The sequence below is a fragment of the Mustela nivalis genome, assembly GCF_964662115.1.
Source record: "Mustela nivalis genome assembly, chromosome: 17".
NCBI classification, from domain to species: Eukaryota; Metazoa; Chordata; class Mammalia; order Carnivora; family Mustelidae; genus Mustela; species Mustela nivalis.
Window position 1 is genome coordinate 41,166,828 of NC_139036.1, and position 23,317 is coordinate 41,190,144.

At 59.1% G+C, this 23,317-nt stretch overlaps 1 protein-coding gene across 12 annotated transcripts in view; it reads left to right on the forward strand.

Annotated features, from left to right (window-relative positions):
• The window catches only part of RARA (retinoic acid receptor alpha), a 44,390-nt gene that overhangs the window by 13,611 nt on the left and 7,462 nt on the right, over nt 1-23,317 (forward strand). For 3 of the 12 annotated variants that reach the window (XM_082705025.1, XM_082705024.1, XM_082705026.1), the window contains exons 2-3: nt 7,720-8,262; nt 21,929-22,077. In XM_082705025.1, the coding sequence (XP_082561151.1) occupies nt 8,085-8,262; nt 21,929-22,077 (327 nt within the window). In that variant the 5' untranslated portion in view covers nt 7,720-8,084. Of the gene's footprint in view, nt 1-7,318; nt 7,380-7,719; nt 8,263-10,666; nt 12,893-14,225; nt 14,270-15,457; nt 15,645-15,834; nt 16,588-20,505; nt 20,611-21,689; nt 21,826-21,928; nt 22,078-23,317 lie in introns of those variants that run through there. The other 9 variants (XM_082705027.1, XM_082705021.1, XM_082705030.1 and 6 more) reach the window with 9 other exon arrangements.

The following is a 23,317-nucleotide window of genomic DNA, read 5'->3' on the forward strand; positions in this document are numbered from 1 at the left end:
TTGAGAAGGGGAAGCTGCGGTGGGGAGTTCTCTGATCTCTAGTCACGGCAGGAAGTGGAGGGGAGGGGGAGCCAGGGGGAGAACCGTGAGTGGCAGGCTGGGAGGGAGGGCATGTCAACCCTGCGGAAGGGGGTGGCCACCCTCCTGGTTGGCCCCCTTCCCTCCCGCTCTGAGTGGGGGAAGCTTAGGGGACAGCTGATTCTCCAGGGGCTGCTAACAATCATTATCACCCCCCCACACTGAAAAAAATGTCTTCCTGTCACGTGCCTGTCACTTCCTGTCCCACTGTGGTTCCCTGGATGTTTGTTGTTGGTTACCATGGAGATGGCTGCCGTGGGCACTACCCTGGTTCTTGTGGGGAGGGAGCTGCCCCTCCCCCCAGACCCATAGTTGTTGGGGGGACTTGGGGGGGGCCTGCCCTGGGGGCTGTTTCAGGCTGAGTGTGTGTGGTCTCTGATGCCCCAGATCCCCCAGGGCCCCCCAGACGTCTATCTGTGGGAAGGAGTCACAGCCACCTACTTAGACCGAGTGTTGGGGAGAGTGTGACCATGTCAGGCTGTGCTTAACTGTGGCTGACTGTGAGTCTGACCCCTTGTGCAGACCCTGTCCCCTCCAGCCTGGGTCATGTTCCCTTAAAGATGTTTCACAGACGTTTGAGTAACCTCTGCTCCCTATCTCTTTTTACCCCTGGAAGCTTCTCCCATCTTGTGTTCTCATGGAAACTGCCTTCCTCGGGGAGCTTCTGTGATTTCTTGGGGTTCAGGCTGGAGTAGGAGGAGGCTCTGAGCAGGTTGTGTGTGTGTTTTCGGTGGTGGGGAGGTGGGGGTGGTGGCCTACGGACCATCCTCACCCCTGCACACAGCCTGTACGCCCAGCTTCTGTCTGGGCGTGCAGGCGCCCTGTGCTTTAAGGGGAAGGCCACGAGACTTTGTGACCCATTTTTCCCACCCCCTGTGGGCTTCCCTCTTCAGCCAGGGATGGAGAGGAGAAGAGATTCCCCCTAGTTCTAACCCCCAACTGGTAGGTGGGTGTAGAGGAGGAAGTTCCTGGGGGGTTGATGGATGGGGGGGTGTGGGGCGGGGTACAGTCTGACTCAGGCCTGGTCTGGGGTCAGAGCCAAAAGGATATCCTGAGGCAGGAGGGAGGGGGGCGTTTCCAGCTTCCCTGCAGTCTGGGTCCCCAGGGAGAGGTGCTGGGAGGGGACTGGTAGTGCGGTGTCCTGCTGACTGTCTGCCCTGGGATTCAGAATCTCGCAGTCTCAGCTTTAGGGCAGGCTGAGGGGATGAGCGTGGTGGTGGTGGTGGGCTTGCCGTGCGCGCGCGCGTGCGCGCACACACACACACACACACACACACGCACTCCCACTCTGTGGGAGCTCTGTGCTCCTGTTGTGAGAGAGCTGTGCTTCCTGCATGGCAGAGTGGGCAGACGAATGGTGAGGGGGCAGTTGTCAAGGGGAGGGTGGGGAAAGCCCCATGCCAGACTGGGTCTAGGAACGGTGGTTTCCAAGCTGGGGGGTCCCCTTTGTCTGTGCCCCTTTGGTCCCCCACCCAGACAGAGGTGCCTTTGTTTGGTCCACAAACTCCTGTGGTCTGGCTGTGGCTTCAGCAGGCTCATCTCTTCCTCTTCCTGTTTTCTTCCTTCCCCGTGGGTTGCTCCCTCTCCCTGAGGCCTGGGCTGCCCCCTGCCCTTTCACCTACTCCCTGCTCCGAAAGAAGACCCAGTGGGTTCTGGGAGGCCCCTCAGCACCCTGATCTTCGGAGGTCCTGAGCACCTTTCCTGGGCGCTCTGGGGTGCATTCCCCGAGGAACACAGGCATTGGAGGCGCCATCGTGCCCTCTGCAACTAGCCTTTCCTTCTCCCAGAACCTGGTCTGTCCCGGGCTTGGGCTCTTCCATTCGCCCTTTCTGCTTCGTGTTCAGTTGCTGCCGAGTCTGTGGGCATGTGCAGGTCTGGTGACCCTGGGTAGCTGGGGCAGAACCCTGGGCCAGGCCCACTGAGGAGACATCAGATGCATTCTCCTGGGGCTGAGTGCTGCATCTCGAGGCAATTGGCCAGTGACAGCCTCCAGAGGAAGATGTTAGACTTCAGCCTTCCCTGAACCCCCTCTGAGGATGGGCTCTGGGCCTGCACAGGTTTGGGGCAGGTTTTCAAACAAGTGCTAGCTCCAGTGAGGGAGGCCTGGGGTCCCACAGGTCTGGTAGGGAAGAGGTGCTCTGTACCTGTTCTAGTATCATCCAGGTGATCCTACTCAGGCCCCCCGGGGTGCTGATCTCTTTCCAAGTGGGGCTGGCCTTGCTGGCTCTCTGCAGCTGGGACCCTGGTGAGCAAAAGGTAAACAGAGGACCAGAGTGGCCAGACTGTGGGCTTGTGGGGGAAGAAAGGGGTGAATGCCTCGGACAGAGGAACCTTTGGAAAAGGGAAAGAAGGAATAGGGGTCATCACTGTTCCCCAAACCTTGCTGAAGATCTGAAGAACTTGGAGGAGGGGAGAACTGTGGCTGTGTGTGTGTGTGTGTGTGTGTGTGAGTGTGTGTGTGTGTGTTTTCCTGGAAAGTTTATAAATAGTTCCAGCCCACTCTTCTGGTTTGAAATCTGCCCCCATCCTACCCTGCCCTGCCAGCTCCTAGTAGGGTAGGGGGTCCTAAGGGGCAGGTCTTTGTTTTTACCAGGGCTCACGTTCTGTGTATCCCTTTGCCCCCACCCAAGTTGAGCTGAACTTTGGGTGTCATTTGCCTATGATTCACTGACTGTCTAGAATGTTTAGGAAAGCCCCTGTCTCCCCTTCTTTTAAGTTCCCCGGTCCTGATCCCCGTCTGTCAGCCTCTCTGGGACTGCCTGCCTTCTGTTCCTTGGGAGCCAGTGTTGCAGGGGAGCCTGGGGAGTGGAGAGGAGGGAATAAATGAAGAAGGGAGGCTGGGCCAGTGGGACTTGGGGACCCTGGCTCCTCTTCCTGGGGATAGGAAAGAAAATAAGTCTATTTCTCTGCCCCTCCTCTCCTCCCCAAATCCAAAGGTTTCCCTTTTTTGGTTTGTGAAATGAAAGAAGGGAATTTGGGAAAGTGTTGCGGTTGGGCTTCCACCCACATCCCTGTCCTCAGTCTGGGGGGAAGCAGACCCTGCAAAATGGGTAACTCTCTGTCCGGGGCCTGTCCACAGACACCAGCCGCGGCTGGGGAGAGGGAAGGGAGAGCGGACACATGATCCAGGGAAGCACCGGGGCTGGTGAGAGGTGTGGGGACAGGCTCGGTTCCCTAGTACCTCCTGTATGCCCAGTGCTGTGCTGTGTGCTTTCCAGACTTGTCTGTCTGAAATCACACCCCCGGTTGTTGAGGGGTGAAGCTCACAAGCAAGTAAACAGATACTTTAAGAGGTTAAGTGACATGCTTATGGTCACCCAGAGTGGCAGAGGTGAGATTTGACCCTTCAGACCTCTTGCTCTACCATCTTCATGGCTCGGTCAGCTCTTGCCTTGTTCTCTAGGGATGTGAGTCTAGGGACATAAGGACTGGGCAGCTGGGGATGTCTGACAGTGGAGAAGGTATCCTGGCACCTTTTGGGAGTGAGGGAGGCTGCAGTGGACTGGGTGTGTGGCTGGTGGTGGGCCCTCCAGCTCTCACCCCCTTCTGCTGTGCCCAGGCGAGACAGCGTATTGGAGGTGTGGGCCTGTGGTTTTCTCCTCTTGCAGGAGGGTACCCATGGGCCATGAAGCTGGCGGGTATAGGGTGGAGGTTGGATGTGGGTAGTTTGTTTTCCTTTTCTTTGGTGCTGGTTTTGATTCTCTGACAGTGTCTTCTCTCCCCCTGGGTGCAGGGTGCTGGGGCCCAGGTACCTCCCCAAGGGTCATGGCTCCAGAGAGATGAATCAGGGCCTGTGCCCTTTGCCCCTGCCCCATCGTGCCTGACCTCGCCCATCCCTGTTCCCTGGCCAGCCTGGCTCTTGGCCCATTTCTCTGAACTTTACCTCCTCCTATGGCTCAAGGCCCTACCCGGGGAGCTGAGTTACTCTGTACCAGAGTTTGCAGGCTGAGCTGGATTAAGGATAGCGAGGCTCTGATGGGGTTGGGGAGGCATTTCAGTATCTCCTTGGGGTGTGGGTTTGGAGGCGGGGGGTTTGAGGCTCGGTCCAATGTCTGACTCCTCATGGGCAGAGTTGAGGCGTTAGTTCTCTCTCCTCTGGGGGTCAGGCTGGAATGCCAGGGGTCCAGACAGGACTGACAGAATCTACCCTTTGCCCCCAAAAGCTGGGTCAGGAGGCCTGGGGTCTGGAGTGAATGGCATTCTGGACGTCAGCCTCCTGGACCTTACCTCAGGGAGGCAGGCGCCTGTATGACGTGAACCCGCCCGAGTGTTTGTCAGGGGGTGCCCCTCAGTGTGTGTGTTTGGGGCTGGGCCCTCAGGGAGGCAGATGCAGAGGCCAGGCCTGGCTGTGGGAGGGCCAGGGAATGTGCAGCTTGGGAAGCTGTGGGGCCGTGGTCGTGTGTCTGTGGGGAGGTGTGTCCTGGGGCCGGGGCACACCACCCCTGAACCATGTTCATTGTGTGCTAAAGCCAGGTGTGGAGAGATGGTATCTCCAGGTTTTCTCTCCTCGCGTGCGTGCCCGCACACACACAGGCTGGGGCACGCAAGCATGCTCTTGCCCACCCGGACACGTTTCCATAGACCTACGTGTGTGTGTTTCTGCAAGTGTGTGTGTGTGTGTGTGTGTGTCCGACTGTCAACGCTGATGAGGCTCAGCCAACCCCTCCTTCCCTTCAGCCTGGATCCCTCAGCTCGAGAGTTCCCGTTGTGTAGGGCCCCACCGGGGTGGGGGGGGGGCTGGGGTGGCAGCTGGCCCGATGGGTGGGGCCCCTGTTCCTCTGACCTCAGCCTTCTCAGCCTGGGAGGGAATCGGCAGGGGCCTGGGGAGGGAAAGGGGCACCTCATTCAGGAGTAAGGAGAGAGACATTATGGTTCACTTCTGGGGGAGCTGCCCCCTTCCCTAGCAAGTACCTGTCCCTACCTCCCCCTCCCTCAGCATGGCCCAGCTGGGCCCAGAAGTCCTGGCCTTGTCCACAGTGGCCTTGGCAGGAACTCCTCCATCCTAGGCATGGTGCTTGGCCAAACTCTGGCTGTGTGCTTGTCCCCTGGACTCCAGGTCAGAGCCTGAAGCCTGGGGCTTTGGACCTGGCATGGCCTGAGCTTGGGCAGGGGGAGGGGAGTGGAGAGGGAGGAGGAAAGTTACGGGTTGGACACAGAGGCAGTCCTTAGTTTGGTTCTTCGGGACCCCGTTTTTCCTTTTTTCTCTTTCCTTTCCCCTTCCTTTCTTCTTTTTTTAATATTTATTTTTTATTTTTAAGTAAACTCTACTGCCAACACGGGGCTCAAACTCAAGACCCAGACATCAAGAGTTGGCATGCTCTGCTGACAGAGTCAGCCAGGCGTCCCTCCTTCCTTCTTTTTAAGAGCTTTATTGAAATGTAATTCACATACCATAAAATCCAGCCACTAAAGTGTACAATTCAGTGGTTTTTGTATATGCACTGCTTGTGCGACTGTCACCACAGTCCATTTTAGAAAATTGTCAGCACTCCCAAAAGAGCCCCCCTAGCTCTCAGCAGTCACCTCCCGTTTCCTGTAGACCTATGTCCTAGCCCCTGGCAACCGCAGTCTACTCTCTGTCTTTACAGATGTGCTTACCTTGGACATTTCATATAAATGGAATCATCAGTATGTGGCCCTCTAGAACTAGCGTAAGGTTTTTAAGGTGTACCCATGTTGTAGTAGTGTATCTCAGTACCACATTCCTTTCTGTGACAGAATAAGCTTCCATATGGCGGCACAACATTCCCTTTACCCATTAGTTAATAGATATTTGGGTTGGGTCTACTTGTTGGCCATTTTATGAGTAATACTGGTATGAACATCCATGTACAAGTTTCTGTGTGAACTTGTTTTTATATCTCTTCTTGGGTAGATACCTGGGAAGGGAACAGGCTGGATCCTAGGGTAACTGTTTAACTTTTGGAGGAACTGTCACACTGTTGCCCAAAGCAGTTGTCCTATTTCATATTCCCTCCAGCCTTGGAGGAGGGTTCCAATTCCTCCCTTGTTATTAGTCTTTTTGATTATAGCCACCTTAGTGGATATGAAGTGGTATCTCACTGTGGTTTTATTTATTGATTTATTTTTAAACGATTTTATTTACTAATTTGACAGAGAGAGACCACAAGTAGGCAGAGCAGCAGGCAGAGAGAGAGGGGGAAGCAGGCTCCCGGCTGAGCAGAGAGCTTGATTGATCCCAGGACCCTGAGACCATGACCTCAGCCGAAGGCAGAGGCTTAACCCACTGAGCCACCCAGAAGCCCCTCACTGTGGTTTTTAATGGCTGTGCTTCTTTCTGTCTGTCTCTTTGCTTTGGTCTTTCATCTAGGGTTTTCACGTATATATAATGCCGTGTATATGCCATATGTGTGTGTACCTACATTCATATAGAAATACATTCACGCACAGGTATTTGTGTATGAATATCCTGTGCCCCAAGAGGGTTTGATTTGAAGCACCCTCTTGTGGATGCTTCTCTTTTCCCCTTTCTCTCTGCTCTTGCTGCTGCCTCCCTGTCTCACTGGGTCCTGGGAACTCCGGGTTCATCTCTGTCTCTGCCCCACAGTGCTATCAGTGCATGTCCTCTGGTCCCAGCTGTTCAGACAGGTACAGATCTGTGTCCACACTGTTGGGGGGGCCATCTGGTCCTTCATCTTGTACCCACTTCCCACCCCATCCAGGAATGTGGTTTCTGCAGACCGTGTGTGGGTGAACTGTTTTTTTAAACTTTTTTAAAAAAAGATATTTATTAATTTATTTATTTGAGAGAGAGAGAGAGCACAAGCTGGGGGGAGGGTGGTGCAGAGGAAGGAGCAGGCTCCCCAATGAGCATAGAGTCTGATGTGGGGCTCGATCCCAGGAGCCTGAGATCATGACCTGAGCCCAAGGTAGAGGCTTAACCAACTGAGCCCTCCCAGGTCCCCTTGTGTGGGTGAGCTTTGATCAGTCCCCCCGACCCCTTCATTTGCTAGGGATAGGGGGCATCCTCTCTGGGCAGTCACTGCCCTCCTGATGGCCTGCTCACGGGTGGCCCACCCTGCTGGTAAGCATCAGAGGTGACACCCAGGAGTCCTGGGTTCCCATTTCCCTATTTGTGTGTATGGCAGCGGGCCTCCTCCCTGGGCCTGTGGGACAAACCCATCTGGGGTGCTAGGGCTTGGATTTTGGGGGGAAGTGGTATAACAGGGGCCCCCTGGCCTAGGAGTCATTTTTCTGAGAAGTGCCAATGCTTTAGGGAAGCGGCTTTTCCTCCCCACCCCACCACCCCAAGCACACGGTTCTTTGCATCTTGACCTCAGGTAACCCATGCTGGGGGGAGGGGGGCAGCTGCCTGCCTCTGCTACAAGGATCCTCTGGGGTGGCAGACCCTGACCTTTCCCCTCAGGACTGTGGGTGAGAGGCCCTTTGTGGCTCTGGGCCCTATCCTCGTCTCCCCAGCCTGGCTGTGCTGTCCTACCACCCCCAGCAGTGTCTGGGCCCTGCTCCCAGGCTGTCTCTGCCAGCCAGGCATAGTGCCAGCTGTCTGCTCAGCCGGGTGCCACGGGAAAATCTCCGGCCGCCCAGGTTGGGGAGCTCCACGGGGAATGCCCAAGTACCCACTCCTCGGTGCCCACTCACCTGTCTTTTCTTTTTCTGCAGTGCCACAGGACATGGCCCCCCCAGCTGCCTAGCCAGGGCCCATCCAGGAGAGGCATCCTCTTCAGTGTCCTGAAGGCCAGCTCTGGACCTTCCCAGAAAAGTGCCAGCTCACAGAACTGCTTGACCAAAGGACCAGCTCTTGGGACATCCCCCAACCCACCCGGCCCCCAGCTTGAGTGGGGGATCCAGGAGGCTGAGATTAGCCTGCTGGCCTTGGACAGCAGCTCCAGGACAGAAGGGGGGGGTGGGCCAACCACCCAAACCCCTCTGGGCCCAGGGCCCATGCCCCGAGGAGGGGCAGCCTGAAGCCCGCCAGAGCCTCCTGCCAGACTGTCTGCCTGCCCTTCTGACTGTGGCTGCTTGGCATGGCCAGCAACAGCAGTTCCTGCCCAACACCTGGGGGAGGGCACCTCAATGGCTACCCAGTGCCCCCCTACGCCTTCTTCTTCCCGCCTATGCTGGGCGGCCTCTCCCCGCCGGGCGCTCTGACCACTCTCCAGCACCAGCTCCCAGTTAGCGGCTATAGCACACCGTCCCCAGCCAGTAAGTGGGGTGGCGGGAGGCTCGGTGGGGGGGCATTGTGGAGGGCAGCAGGTTTCGGGGCTGGGCCTCTGCCAGTGACACCTTCTCCGGATGAGGAGGACCATCAGTGTGTGTGTGTGTGGGGGGGGACAGGGGGCTCAAGGATGAAAGGCTTGTAGGCTGATCGCAGTGGTCCTGTCTGGTGTTGGGGGCAGTAGAGAGGAGGGCAGCAGTAATGCTGTTGCTTGGGGCTCCTGGTGCCCTCTCTTGAGCCGTGCTGTTGAGGGCCTTATAAATAGCTCCAAGGACTGGACACAGAGGCCGGAGGCGGGTAAACAAACCTCTTGACATTTGGTGGAAATGGCAACTCTAGTGAGAGTGGCACCCCACCTCCGCCCCACCCCAGCCAGTGCCTCTGAGGGAAAGGGCTTGAAGGAGCAGCGGGCCAGGGCGGCAGGACCCCCCACTCCCTCCCCCAGCCAGCTCCGCCCACAGCTGCCTGGCGACCTCACTGTGTCCCAGGAAGGGGCGCTGGGCCTGGACTCCGGCAGGCAGCGGCGTGCTGGCCTGCAGGCTCTTGGCAGGGCCTGTGTTTCCTCTCTGACTCCACCCTCTGCCATGGGGGTCGCCTGCTGGCAGGACGGGGGTCTCAGTACCCTTCCTCGGCTGGCCGAGCCAGGTAGTGGGAGGCGGCAGCAGCTCTGGCCAGCTGGCAGAGTCCAGGCCTCGGGCCTGCCAGGCCGCTTACAGTAACTCTGGCCCCCAGGGCCTGGCTGGGCACCAGGCCAGGGCTGGGGGGGTGGGGGAGGGAGCCTGGGCCTGGCCTGGAGCAGGAGGGGTTGGAAGCTGCAGAATGGGCCATGGACAGCCGCTGGCCAGTCAGCTGCTGACCTGGGAGACGTGTCCCACCTCTCCTGGCGGGCAGGAACTGAACACCCTGCCCCGGGCACCCACTGCCCCTCCCACGGCCGCTGGCAGGCTGCCTGGCACCACTGCCCTGGGCGCCCGGCTGGGCTGGGTCAGTGTCCCCTTCTCAGTGTGGGGGCAGCACTCTCTCCCCGGAGCCAGGGAGTCTCTCTGTCCCTGGGGCAGGCCCTGGCCGGGCGCCTCGCTGCCCACACTGGCCGTCTGCCCACTGCCACCACCGCTTCCTGGACCTCCTCCTCTGGCTGTGCCACAGCCCCTCCCTCCCAGGCCCCACCGGCTGTCGGAACAGGGGCTCCGTGTCTGTGCCTCACCCTTTATGACCTGGGACCTGGGGCAGGCAGGTGCCGCTGTTCCCACTGTCATGCCATGCATGCACCATCTTCCGTGCTGCCTCTCTTCCACCCTCACACAGCAGGGGCGCATGGCACAGTGACCTGGAAGTTGGGGACCTCTGATTCTGGTCTGGTCTTCCAGTCTTCTGCTAGGGGACAGGGAAGGCCAGTCTCTGGGTTCAGAGCTGCTGGGGAATGGGTGGGCATGTCTGTGGGTCCATGTGTCTACAGGGACTAGAATTTGTATTCTTGGTGGGGGTAACTGAAACGCCTGCTTCCTGCCAGGGTGGAAGAAGTCGGGGCCTTATAACTTGGTACCTGTGGATAAGTTGTCCTTCCCCAGGTGATGGGAACAGAGCCCCGGGCACTGCTCAGAGTTGGAGGGACGCAGGGTGTGGCCTGGGCTCTTGCCCACCCTGGGTCAGATGAGCAGATGCCATGCCCTCCTGTAAATGTTGCAAGCTTCTTCCTCTTTCTTAGAGGTGGGGAGGGTTTCCGGGTCCTCCACTTCCCACCCTGGTAACCTTTTCTCCCTAGGGTGGGGTACTCCCATTTCGGGCAAGTGGAGCCTTCTCTGGCTTTCCCCACCCAGGTTAGGCAATGCCCCTTTCCTGCCCCCTCCCCCTGTGAGTGTGTGGGTTTCCCTACCCCTCCCCTCTTCCTAGTAAACAACTTCTCTTCCTATCCAGAACCTCAGCTTCTGAGCTTCTCCTTGAGCTGCTCCTTCTCTGTGACCAGAGGCGGCCATGGGCCTCAGGGAGCCAGGCATCTCCTCCTTTTTGTGTGGGCCTGGGTGGCCTGGTGACCCAAGCTCCTCAGTCCTGGGCAGCGAAGCATGACAGATCAAAATTCACGCGTTGGAGATGGAGGCAGCCTCATTACCCTGCTCTCCCTGCCTAGGGGCTGGTGCCAGGGGTCAGGCAGTTCCTGGGAGGCCTAGGTGGCTCCCATACATGCACAGAGCAATGGTCACCCTTTTTGTAGGAAACCTTCCAGATGAGGCCCTTTCCTCCCACTTCCCACCAACAGAGGTGTTTGGATAATCGCCCATTTCCCATCCCTCTTCCCGTGTGTGGAGGAGGCTGGACCTTGGGCATTCTGGGTATCCCTTTCAGAGATGTGGTGGTCTGTGGAATGACAGGTCCAGGTCACTGTGGGGAGGGGTGGGTATTTGTCCTACCCCAGTCTGGGAGCCAGAGGGGGAGGCCTGAGAGATGGTATAGGATTCCCTCCCCACCTCCCCAGAGCCCCTGGGGCTTGATCTCTGAGGACTAGTATTTACTGTGGAGGGTTGGGATTCTGTGTGCATTGTGGGGAGGGTCAGGGTTGTGTGTGTTTTAGGGGTATGTGGGGGGGCCAAGGGGGGTCAAGGCTGAGTGTGTGTTGGGAAAGGGGGTTTGTATGTATGGGGTGAGAAGGTCAAAGGGTTGAGTGTGTTTTGGGAGAATCAGATCCAGAGCTGGAGAAGGGGTGTCTGTTTGTCTGTGTGCTGGAGGGGGCGGTGACTCAGGGTGTAGAGGCTCTAAAGCAGGAGGTCTATGGATTGTGTTGTGTGTTTGGGGAGGTGAGGGTCTCTCCTATCACCATTCTAGCCTGGAGGGGAAACTGACCTGTGTTTTTGGTTGCTTACTCCCGGCTTGCAGGTGGGCTGGGGAGTAGGCAGGGTAGCTGGAGTTCGGGCTTTGCCACTTCCTACATAGGATAACCTCTCTTGAGCGTGATTCCTGGTCTGTACAACAGGGATATTACCAGAACCTCCCTCAAAGGCCGAGATTGGCAAGATCACTGATGTCAGGCCCTTCGCTCTGCCTCTTGCTTGCTGAATCCTTCCTGTGTCATTGTGTACAGTGAAAAGGGACTCGGGCCCCTTCTAGGTAGGAGTGGGAGAGAATGGGATGCTAACATTGTGCAGCACCTACTGTGTGCCCCAGCTTTATCTCAGTTTCACAAGCCTTAATCCCTGTGATGCTGGGAGAGGGTCCTTATTCCCATTCACACGAGGAAACAGCGTGGCTGGAGGTGAAGAGACTGCGTTAAGTGAGTGGTAAAGCCGAATCTGTTTTCCATCATCTAGATAGGCAGCTGCAGGAGGGTATTGTGGGGGGTACTCCTTGGTGGGGGGTTGGTGGCCAGTGCCAAAATTGAAGCCTCCTCCCCCATGGCTGAGGTCCACTCCTGCCCAAGGACCTCCTGCCTTCCCCCAGTAGGGGGCGCGGGTAAGGCAGCCAAGCCACGCCCCCTCCTCTGTGTTTTGGATCCTGAAGGCTGGAGGGAAAGAGCGCTAAGAGGCCTGGGCCAGATCTCCATCCTGTCCTGGAAATTGCGGATGCAATCTGTTCACACCCATCCCCACCCCCAAATCGGCCTCTGCAGCGTACAGGAGTTTGTAGAGCTCAGGAGGCACCCCCCCCACACACACTCACACACTGTAGGAACAGAGTGTAAAAGCCACAGTTCTTATTTTGTTTCGATTTGTGGGGTGGGGGCAGGGAAGTTGGAAGCAGTCAGTAGAGGAGTCCGAGATGGGAGCCCCTTTCTGTCCACATATTGGTAGTGTGTGTGCCTGGAGACGGGGGAGAAAGGGAGGTGTGCCCCTCCCTTCCGCTCCTCTGCCACTCCCTTCCCTTAGTCTCTGCCATCCGTCTCTCCTCTTCACTGTGCCCTGGATGATAAGAGGGACAGCTCAGGGAGACAGGGTATTGCCAGTGACGACTTTCCTGGGGTCTGAGATGCAGAGTCAGCCAAATGACTGGTGGATGGGGTTTTGAGTGAAAATGGGGCCCTTCCCCTTTTATCTGGTAGCACTGATGATGCGTGGACTCCCTCTGGCAGGACTCCGGGAAGGAAGCCTGTCCTCTTGGACTGGCCAGGACGTGAGACATTGGGTCCACCCCTCGCCATGGCCTGTGTGCCCATGGAGATGTGTGAGTGCAGGCCAGGACTACCCTTTAGGGGGTCGCATCTGTGGAAAGAGGAAGCGTTGCCCTTCTCCAAATCACTCGGGGGCGGTGCTCACACTACCTCCTTCCTCCTCCTCCTCCTCCCTGGAGTCAGGCACAGCCAGTGGAGCTGGGTCTCCCCGGGTAGGCCGACTAGATCAGCCTCGGCTAGGTCAGCGGTAGAGGCCCTCCCCTCCCCGTTTTGATTTCTGGGTTGCCGGGAACCTCACCCAGCCCACAGACCAAGGCACCACGGGCAGAAGTCTTAAAAAGGATAGCTGTTCCTGTGCGGCCTTGGGCAGGTCACCCATCCTCTCTCTGAGTCTGTAGCCTCCCCTTTAAAGCAAGACTCTGAATGCGTTCCTGGCTGAGTTGCTCTGAGGCCATGTTGACCTGCTGGCTGATGAGAACCCCAGTGAGCTTCAGCTATCCTGCAAGAGCCTCAATGCCCAGGTGGGTGGAGCCAGGCACTATCCTGGGGGATGGCCACCCTGTACTGGGACCCAGTGTCTGGCTGGCTCCAGGAGTCCTGATTTCCTGTTTGTCATGCCCTCCAGTTAGGGCTGGGGACAGGAAGGGGCCTGGCAGAAGTGGGGGCCAGTTCAGCCCACACCTGCTAAGGGCCTGCTAAACACACAGCCCTGGGGGAGTGGTGGGGAATGTGACAAAGGAGCAGCAGAGGAGGATGGGGCCTCAGGCCTGCAGCCAGCTGATGGCGTTCTTCCTCAGCCAGCAGAGCCTTCCTACCCCCTCTCTTCTCTCACTGCCCAGAACAGGTATCTCCTCCTTCTCCAGCTTCAGAAAGCCTATCCACCCTTTAAGGAACATCCTGAATGCTGCCTCTTCCCAGAAACCTTCACAGCCATTCCCCCTTCCTCACGACACACTTGCACCTTTGAATGCCTGTGGATCCTTATTTCTTTTTTTCTTCCAACACTCATCTCTCTACCACAGAGTGACTTCTTCCCACCTAGCTCCTGCTGTGAGCTGTAATCATTTGGGAGATCTTTTCCCCAGTTATCTGGTTTTTGATCGTAGGGACAGTCTCAGATTCCTTAGTACCTCGCAGCAGTGAACACAGAGCCTCACACATAACTGGTGCCCGGGAGCTAGGTCATTTGGGAGGAGAGATACCAAGGGCCGTGGCAGCAGTCTGCCCTCTTCCCCGCACTCATCCACTGCCAAGTCTTGCACATGTGTCCCAGACCCCAGTGTTCCGTCTGCAGCCCAGACTACACTTAGGTGAGACCTCACTTGGGACTCCTATAGCCCACCTGTCCACCAGGCCAGAAGACGTCTCTACTTTGCAGTCTTGGGGACTTTGCCATAAGCCAAACACCAGTCATCTTTGCTGCCTCCCCCTGCCCTTTTGTGCTGCCTGGACCATTGTAGTAGCTACTAACTGGTCTCTCTTGCCCTTCTACAAGTCGTTTTTCACACAGCTGCTCGAAAGATCTTATACCACTGTAAATCAGATCTTGCTTCTCCTGTGCCTGGAAGCTTCCTGTGACTTCTCCTTGCATTTAGGATAAAATCCCAAAGTCATATTAAGGCCAACAAGGCCACCTGGTCTGGCCTCAGCCCACCTCTCCAGCCTGGTTTTGCATATGTTTTCCTCTTGAATTTTAAGTTCCCACAACCTTAGTCTTATGTCAATACCTTGAACGACCCCCTTCCCACCCGCCCAATCTCTAACCCCAGGGCCCTTGCACAGGCTCTTTCCTTTACTGGGACCACATTCCTTCTTACATTTTGCCTAACTTCTAAGCTTCTACTCTTTTTTCAGGTCTCTGCCTTGAGGTCCTCCCTGAGTCTTCAACCTAAAATTAGGTACCTACATTAATTCTTCTTCAAAGCATATTATAGTTGTTTCATAATACCAGTTACCTCAGTTTGCAATTATATTTACATATATATTTACGATTATATGTTTAATGGCTGTTGCTCCTTAAGGTCTGCAAGAAAGGCTTACCACGGTATCCACATAGGAGAGGTTCAGAAAATACTTCTTCTGAGTCAGGCTGGCATGGTGGGAATATGGGCTTTGGCAGCAGAAAGTTCAAATACTCAGGTTACCCTTTATTAGCAGTGTGAACTTGGGACAACCCACCTAGCTTTGCTGAGACCTTAGTTTCTTTATGTGTAAATAGGAATAACGCCCATTTACCTCTTGGGAGTTGCTCAAGGATTAAATGACAAAAGGGGTTAAGAACCTGGCTTCTAGAGGAATATCCTTGGGAAGCCTGTCAGTTCCTATCCCCTTTTAGAGAGAGGGAGCTCTGCTGCAGGGTCAGTGGGAGTGACAGGATACCCTCTCCTCTAGGGATATCCCCCTCTTTCCTGGGCCTTCCCAACCTAAGCCTTTCTTCTACTGAAACAGGCATCCCGAGGGCTTCCGGGAGGAAGTGGTCAGCTGGAAAGCGCCACCCCCTCCTTTAAGCTCTCCCAGGTTGGACTGCGCGGTGGGGGGCCGATCCTGGTTCCGCGGCTGGGAGACACCCTGGGCGGGGTTTTGCTCGCCGGAAGCACGCAGATCTTGGGGGTGGAGAGCCCCCTCTGCACGCGTTTGTGCCAAAGCATCCGCGCTGCCGCGTCGGGTTCTGACGGGCGGGCGGCCGGAGTCACACATGATGTCACAGACAATGACACAAGCCGGGTGTCTCAACCCTTTCACAGCGCCTGAGCTGCACAATGTCACACCCGGGACACCCAGCACGCCGTGTTCGTGGCGCAAACACTTGGCCCCGCGCACCCTGGTCTTTTGCGTCCTGCGGCCACTCTCCGCGACTCCGGGGGCGCTCACCCTGCCCGGGGGGGGCCGGGGGCCGGCGGGGGAGCCCCGAGGGCGGGCTGGCGAGCGGGTGATGTCACGGGCAGCGGTGGGTGGGTCACTCGGAGGTGAGGCGCCGCCAGGCGAGTTCAGCGAGAGTTCAGCCGCATTGCATTAGGCAAATGAGGCCCGGGCCGGGTGGGGGGGTTTGTTGGGGGAGGACACCGGGACCACCTCCTCCTCCCCGCCCCATCACCTCTCCTCCACCAGCGCCAGGCCGTGGACTGACCAAACCACAGGGGAGGCTGGGAGCCGGAACCGGGATGGGGGAGACTCCCGCCCCTCTCCCGTCCCTGCCTCTGCGTGCAGCCCCCACCTCTCCGCGTACCCTGCCTCCGTCCGTCCTCTGCGTACTCCTCTGGAGCATTTTCCCCTGTGAGTCCCCTCCTTCTCTCCTCCCCCTTCCCAGGCTCCCCCCACCCGCCCGCCCCAGCACGCCTCTCCCAGTCAGTCCCCTGCGTTTCGCCTGCCGCAGTCGGTCCCGCACTACGAGGGTTAAGTCAGGGGCGGTGCCTGGACGGGACTGGGCGGAGGGAAGGGGGTGGGGCTGCCGGGGAGGGGGCGCGCAGGCTCGGGGCGGGGGGCAGCGGCGCGCACCTCGGAGACCCAGCGTCGGCCGGCTGCCCCCGACCTGGCGGAGGCGGAGCCGCGCGGGGTCCCCACCCCCACCCGGAATCCTCGCCCCGGAGAAGCCCGGGAGCCCCGGCGGGGAGGAGGAAGTGCCCGGCGTGCCCCCCCGCCCCCCCACCCCGCGCCGATCCCGCCCCCGGCCGGCGCACTTGGGGAGCCGCGGGACTCTGCCTCGGACAGCATGCGACTCGAGACGGGATCCCCCTCGAGGTGGAGCCGCTGAGTTCCCGGGCCTCGGCCGGACGTTCCCGGGGTGGGGGAGCCGAGGGACCCCCTCCTCCCCCCAAACACAACTTCCCCGCTGTTCGCCTGCGACTGGCGGAGCGGCCGGCCGACTTTGAACAGGGACTTCGGGCGACGGGCGGCCCCCGAGCTCGGGTCGCCTGTCGGGGCTGGGGGGTGGGGGGGGACGTGCCCCTCGCCCCCAGCTGCTCTCCGCGGATGGCGCCGCCGACTGAGTGAGGGAGGCGGCGCGCATGACTTCCCCGCCCGGACCTCTTGTCTTCGCGGGGAAGATGTACGAGAGTGTGGAAGTGGGGGGGCTCACCCCCACCCCCAATCCCTTCCTTGTGGTGGATTTTTATAACCAGAACCGGGCCTGTTTGCTCCCGGAGAAGGGGCTCCCCGCCCCTGGTCCCTACTCCACCCCGCTCCGGACTCCGCTTTGGAATGGCTCAAACCACTGTAGGTACCGGCCTCCTCTCTCCCATTGTAGGAGCTGGGGCTGAGGGTGGGCAGTGGAGCTTCCACTCCCACCGGGGATGCGGGCCTGGGGCGTGGGGGATGGCGCTTGTGTCTACTCTTCACTTTCCCGTCTCTCTTGCTGGAACTCGGGTGCCCTTGCTGGACAATTGGACCCTACCGAGGAGCCTTGGGCGCTCTTTCTCCTTACATCAGGGCTGAGGAACTTTGGGGGGTTCTCCCTTCAGGAAACGTTTGTTCATCTGGCCTGCTACTTCTGGCAGGGGAAGTGAAGCCCCTGGCCCCCAGTTTGTATCTTCTTGCTTGGAATCCAGTGGCTTCAGCACAGAGTGGTCCTTTCTTCCACCCTGCAGGATGTGGTAAAGGCCGGGTCTGTGGGTTTATCTGCTCGGAGGAGGAGGGGCCTCCTTCCCAGATCCCACCCGTGTGGAAGCCTGGGGGAGAGCTCCCTCCTGTGCAACAGCTGCTGCCCCCAGCCCTTGCCCTTGTGTCATTAGAGTTGGTGTCAGGGGACCACTCGATGTCTTTGGTGTTGGCAGTGTGGTGTGGCAGGAAGGGGCAGCTTCATCTGACACCCGTCTGCCACCCTAACCAATCCTTCCATCCTGCGGGGGGGCACCTGTCCATAGGAGGGTTGCTCTGGCCCTGGACACCTGGCTGGCATCTTTGAGGTTTCTGTCCCAGGAATGGGAGGAGGAGCGCGGCTGCTGTGGGGGGAAGGATTGCCCTCCTAATCCTAATCGGGTTTGCTCTCTGGGGGAGGAGTTTGTTTTGTTGTGGGTCTGGGCTGCTCTGGAAGTGAGGGGAGCATCCCCTGCCACTCCAGCTGTGTCCTTTTGTTACCCTGTTTACGCTTAGGGATAGGGGCAGGCACTGGGTTGTCCCTAAGAGCGGTGCTGAGGAGAACTCTGGAGTCAGTCCTGGGAGCCTCCTCACCCTCCTGCTGTCCTCCATCTGGGTTCGGGCTCCTCTGGAAGGGAGGGGCTCTGTGCACCCCCGGGAGCTGTGAGCGCCTGGAGTGCACACCTGGGTGTGTTTGAACCCAGCTGTGAGGTAGTGTACCTGAGTGGGAGGGAGCCGGCGCTAGGGGCTGTTGTTACCTGGGTCGGGTTTCTTCCCTTTCTCTGCCGGCTGCCTCCCTCCTGCCTGCCAGGGAGAAGGGGTGGGATGGGTCCCTGGAGGCCTGACAGATTGGAGAAGGTTGAAGGGTAACCCCCAGACTCTTTGGTCTAGGAAGAGGGAGACCTGGAGTGGAGAGACACCCCACCACTGCCCCCAAACCCGACCCAGAGCCACCTCATCCCCAGCCTTTCCTATTGTCCTGCCCCTTGACCTTTGCCTCTGGGGCCCAGTGGCCAGGAGGCTGCAGACTCAGACCGTGGGAGGCAAAGAGGGAGGGGTGTGAGTGTCGACTGACTTTAGCCGAAGGGGAGAGGTAAGAGGTGTGACACCAGGACCCTTCTTCCCACCCTCCAGACCTGGAGGAAGGTGTTTCTCCCCAGTCTAATCATTGGGGGCACAGCTGCCATGGTCACCCCTGTCACCACGTTGGCCGCTTTTGCCAGAGGACTGGGGGAAAGCTGGAATCAGAGACCCTGGGCTCCAACCCTTTCTCTTCCTTCATTGCATGGGGGCAGCTCAGCTCTCCCTGGCCCCAAACTGGTAGAGGAGGAGGAGTATGGAGTCCAGCAGGCCTTGGGTTTGGTGAGGCTGGTGATGGGGAAGTGGAGGCCTGTTTCCCACGCTCTGTCTGGAGTTGGGTAGAGCTAGAGGTCTGGGCTCCCCTGCTCCCCTAGTTGCCGTGTAGGTGTGTGTGTGTGTATGTCATTGGCATGCCAGTGGGGCTCAGCCCCAAGACTGGGGGCTGGGAGTGGTGGGTGTGGGAGTTGTTCTGAGGCACAGGAAGGACCTGGAGGCTGCTGGCCCCAGGGGTCCTTGACCCTGTCTAGTGTACAGGGGGTCACCACCCCTGCCTTGGAACCCCTTGCTGTATGTGGAGGTCCTGTGGGGATAGGAGGCCTCCGGCTCTCTCACCCAGATCCTCCTCTGCCTCCCACCACCTGCGCCAAAGGTGGGAAGAGACAGCAGGCTTGGGGTGGGGGGTGCTTTGGGTGGAGACCCTTTCAATCCTGCAGGGCCCTGGGAATTTTGCCTCCTCCCCCAGAGCCCCCCTTTGGGGGCACCGGAGGATGGGGGGGTCCACAGGATGTGGCTCCCCATCTGTCCCCCACCAATCTCACCACTCACGCCTCCACCCGCTCCCAGACGTCCAAGAATGTGAAGCACGTGGATGCTCGTGGTGGGGGGAGGGGAGAGATGCTTATCGGGGCGCTGGGCTAGGGGCCTCCTTCCGCTGCTACTCCCAGAGCTACCCCACCCTGCCCCTGGGCGGGGTGTGGGGGGAGGAAGGGCGGTTGGGGGGGCCCCGCGCCCCCTCCCCACCCCTTCCCCAGGGCCTGTGAGGGGAGCTGAGGAGGACCGGGCGCCAGCTGGATTGGGAGGGGAGCTGCTGGCCAGGGGCCCGGCTGATTTCCTGCTGATCTCCTCCAGGAAACTGGCCTCTTCTGTGAGCCTCGAATGGCTCTGGGGCATGGGGAATCCGGAGCGCCCGTGCCTCCTGCCCCCTGACTCCTGCCCCCTGCCCGCCAGAGGCCGGGGGAGGGGAACCTGGCCCCGCTGGCAGGAGGGGACGCCCAGCTTCCTGGGCTGGTTCCAGCCCTCCGCAGGGTGCTGGGACTTGGAGCGGAGTAGGTGTGGTGTCCCTGCAGCCTCCTCCTTCTGCAGGAAGACGATAGATTTGTGGGCTGGGGCCTCTCGGGCCGGGAGGTGAGCAGGGAGGGGCCAAGCCCTGACAGTCCTTCCCCCAGAGGTTGGGTGTGCAGGGTTAAGGCTGAATCCCAACCACTGCAGAGGCTACAGGGGGCCCAGAGTGCCCTGGGCTTCCCTAGGCTGTTGGCTGGCCGCCTGGGGAGGTGGGAACTGGGCCAGGGCTCTGGGTTCAAAGGGCACAGGGCAAAACCTCAGGGCTGTTACCTGGGTGACAGGTGGGGATGTGCTGGGGGGGGGCATGCGGAGCACCCTAGAGCCTCAGAGGTGGTCAGCTGCGGTGGGATGGGCTGAAAGGAAGCCTCACAGCCCAGACTAGCTCCCACCTCAGCTCATCTCCCCTCATCCTGCCAAAAACCATTTTAAAAAGCATATGCATTAAGTTCTATGAACACCCTCTGGACTTTGCCTTAGCTCCAAATTTCTATGGGTCTTTGCCCCTTTAGTCAGTCTCTGGCCTTGGAGCTGACTGTCCCTCGTCCCAGTAATCCTGTGGGTCTCCCCATGCCCTCTCCTCCATCTGCCCCACTCTGTACCCCAAAGCTCCTCCTGTCCATTTTAGAGGTGGGGGATTGGAGGGGTGGGCCCGGGCAACGGGTGGTTGGGGAGGGCAGGGGAGGGAGGTCAGTGCCTTCATCCTCTGCTTATTGGAACGCTGGCTGGGATTCTAGGCCATGGTCCCCCCACAGCCCCTTGTCCTTGACCCCCCCACACCAGTCTGGATTGTCTATTGTTACTCCTTTTACGTCTTGGAAAAAGTTAGCACAACAAAGGCCTTCTTTGTCGCTCACCCTTCTGCCTCCTGGCCTCACCCAGGCCCCCCAACCCCACCCCACCCCCCAGCAGCTGTTCTCTGGCCTCTCTCCTGTCTGATTTGCTTGTCTGGCCTCAGGGAGGGTGAGGTGGGGGAAGAGCCTGGCCAGGGTAGTTTAGAGTTGGGGAGAAGCAGAGGGCCAGGGGAGGTCAGTGAAGAGGCTGTGGACTGGTGGGGGTCTAGGCATCCACTATCTTCTGCTGCAGGCTGGTCTCTGAGTAGAGACGGGGGTGGGGGGCACAGGGCCACAGCGTCACAGGCTGACGAGGGAATTGGTGCCCGGGCCCACTGAGAGCCAGGAAGGCCCTGCCAAGGTTATTGGCCTGGTTCCCTGTCGTCATTGCCTGGCAGTTCCTGGTGTGTCTGCAGGTAAGGGGGAGGGGGGTCGTATGCAGCCAACCCCCACCCCCACCCCTCCGTCTAGCTGCTGCTTTTCTCTGTGCCTGCACTTGGGGGCTCTGTGATTCGTGGCTTATCAGGTGCTTGGACCAGGAATTCTGGGACTCTCTGAATTCCAGAAGCTTGTGTGCTGGGGTTTTGGGGGGAGAGTGGGTAGGGTTCTGGGGTATGAGGGAGGCTGGGATCTTCCTGCTCAGGGAGAAATCCTTGCCCCTCCTTGGCTCTGGACGAGTAGACTTGTCAAAGGCCTCTGGACACTGCCGGGTGGTACCTTGGGCATCTGGGATTGCCTCAGTCCTAGTTCTCATCCAGCATGATATACCCCAGTTCCCCTGGCTTTGGGCACAGTCAGCCCCCACCCAGCCCAGCTCTGTTCTGCCTGGGGTGATGGGCAGGGGGCCAGGCAGTGGGGGGGGATTTGGCTAGTTGGGGCTGCCCCTGTTGGCTGGGTCACCCCTCTTGGCTGCCCTCTTGGAGCTGAATAACAGGAGGGGAGGAGGGTAGTAACCCGGCCATAGTATTGAGGGCAGACAGACAGAGCATTGATAGAAACAGACCCCCCTTTGTCATGCTGCTTCCCCCCAGACGGGGTGCCCAGAGCCGTGGGCTTCCGGGGCTCAGAGGGACTCTACTCCCTGTCTCCAGGGGTCCGTCCCCCTGCTTATCTAAGGGGAATCTACTCTGCTCTGCTACAACCTTTTCGAATCTTATTTGCACACCCTGCCTTGGGTCCCTAGCCAGGGGTTTGTTTAGGTGGAGGAGGGGCTGTGGCTACTGGTGGGGGGGGGCAGGGAGCGGAAGCAGAGGGGGTGGGGGAGTGGCCGCTTTGAATATCCTGTTGACCCCAGTTTCCTCTGCCCCCAGCTTGTGTCCTCTTCCCTCCCTCCTCATTAGACCTTAACTCCTTCCTAACTCGGGGGGAGATGGGGCCAGGCTACCCTGTGGGGCAGGGGCTGGAAAGCCAGGCCAGCTCCTCCCCCAGTCCCCATGCCTAGTCCTGTCTGCATGCAAATCTGATGGTTTATCCTCTGATCTTTCTGGTTTTGAAGGTGGGGTCCTGGGGGAGTAGGCAGGAGTGATGGGGTGCTGGAAGCTTCGTTGGCAGCTCATTGTCCAAGTCTGGCTGAGAAGTCCCAGCTTTCCTGAGACTGTCCCTGCCCCAGACTGAGAGTCCTGGTAGCAGTGGTGAGGCTGGGAGGCTCCTCGGGGAGCTTGTGAGGCAGGGTGGGTGCCGTGTTGGGGATGGTGGCCTGGGTCTCTAACCGCCCCTCCCCTCTTCTCTCTCTAGCCATCGAGACCCAGAGCAGCAGTTCGGAAGAGATAGTGCCCAGCCCTCCCTCGCCGCCCCCTCTCCCCCGCATCTACAAGCCTTGCTTTGTCTGCCAGGACAAATCCTCAGGCTACCACTATGGGGTCAGCGCCTGTGAGGGCTGCAAGGTGAGTTGACAGGGTCACTGGGAAGGACAGGCCTGATGAGATAAATGGGATGTCCCCACTGCCTCGTCCTGCAGCATGCCCTTTGCTGGGGGGATGTCTCAGAAACTGCTGCTCTGGCTTCCTTCCCTGCAGACGGTGGCAGAGCCGTGGAGGAGAGGAAGCCTGCATTAGATGACCAGGGACCCCCAAACCAGAGGTCCCCTTCCTGCTGGAGCCCCTCTCCCCAACTCCATCCTCCGGCGGGCAGGGCAGGCACCCGCCCTGCTCCTGCTTGCTACCTGGGTTGTCATAGTGAGCTGGCTGCCAACTGGCTCTTGGCTAGGGACCCAGGAGGCCTGCCCCCAATGGCCCTGCCTGAGCCTCACCATGGCTGCCTGGCAGAGGTGGTTAGGAGCAGGTGCCCTGATTGGCCTCTCCTTCAGGTGCCCGGGCTGTGGGATCCCCAGTGTCTGACGGGGTTTCCCCGGGCCCAAGTTAGACTCCAGGGAACGGACATGGCTGCCACCTTCCCAGCAGCTGTGGGCCTGGCTTCTTCCCTTCTCCCCAATGCCTGAGCCTCTGTTGTCGGTGTCTGCCCTGGGGATTGGGGCGCAGAAGCTGCTCAGCTTCGGGGCTCGGCTTCAACGGGCTGCCCCTCAGCGGGGAGTGGCTCTCCCCAGGTGTGGGGTGGAGACCAAGGCCAAGCACAAGGCTTTGGACTCTTTGGGTCTACCTGTCCTATCTGGTTGTTCCCAGTTTGTCTCTGGTCGGCCTGTGTGTAGACCCTGACCAGCCCAGATCAGCCTGTTACAGTGCCCGTCTGCTGGGTTGGTGAACGTGTGTCCTGCTGCCTTACTCCAGATCACGTGTGCCTCTCCACCTCTCTGGCTGGCCTGTGTATGGCCTTCTGTGGCCTCTTCCTCCTGTGCTCTGAGCCCGGGGATGTGGGTTCCAGAGCCCTGCCTCTCTCCCATCGAGTCCCATCTGCCCCTCTCCCTGATTCACTAGCAGCCCTGAGGTCCTTTGCCCCCGGAGGGCGGAAGCCAGAATGGTGGCAATAATAGGTTGTGGGAAGACGGCTGTCCGCCTGCCGTGTTGAGGCCGGCACTGGCATTTTCGGAGGGGGCTGTCCTTGTAGGTGGACTGTTTTCTTCACCTTGTCAGGCCTGCCCAGGTGGGTGAAGGCCAAAGGCTTGAGACAGCAGCTGGCCTGGCCCCCTGCCTCCAAGGCTGAGGCTCCAGGCCAGCCCTGCTCCCGTGG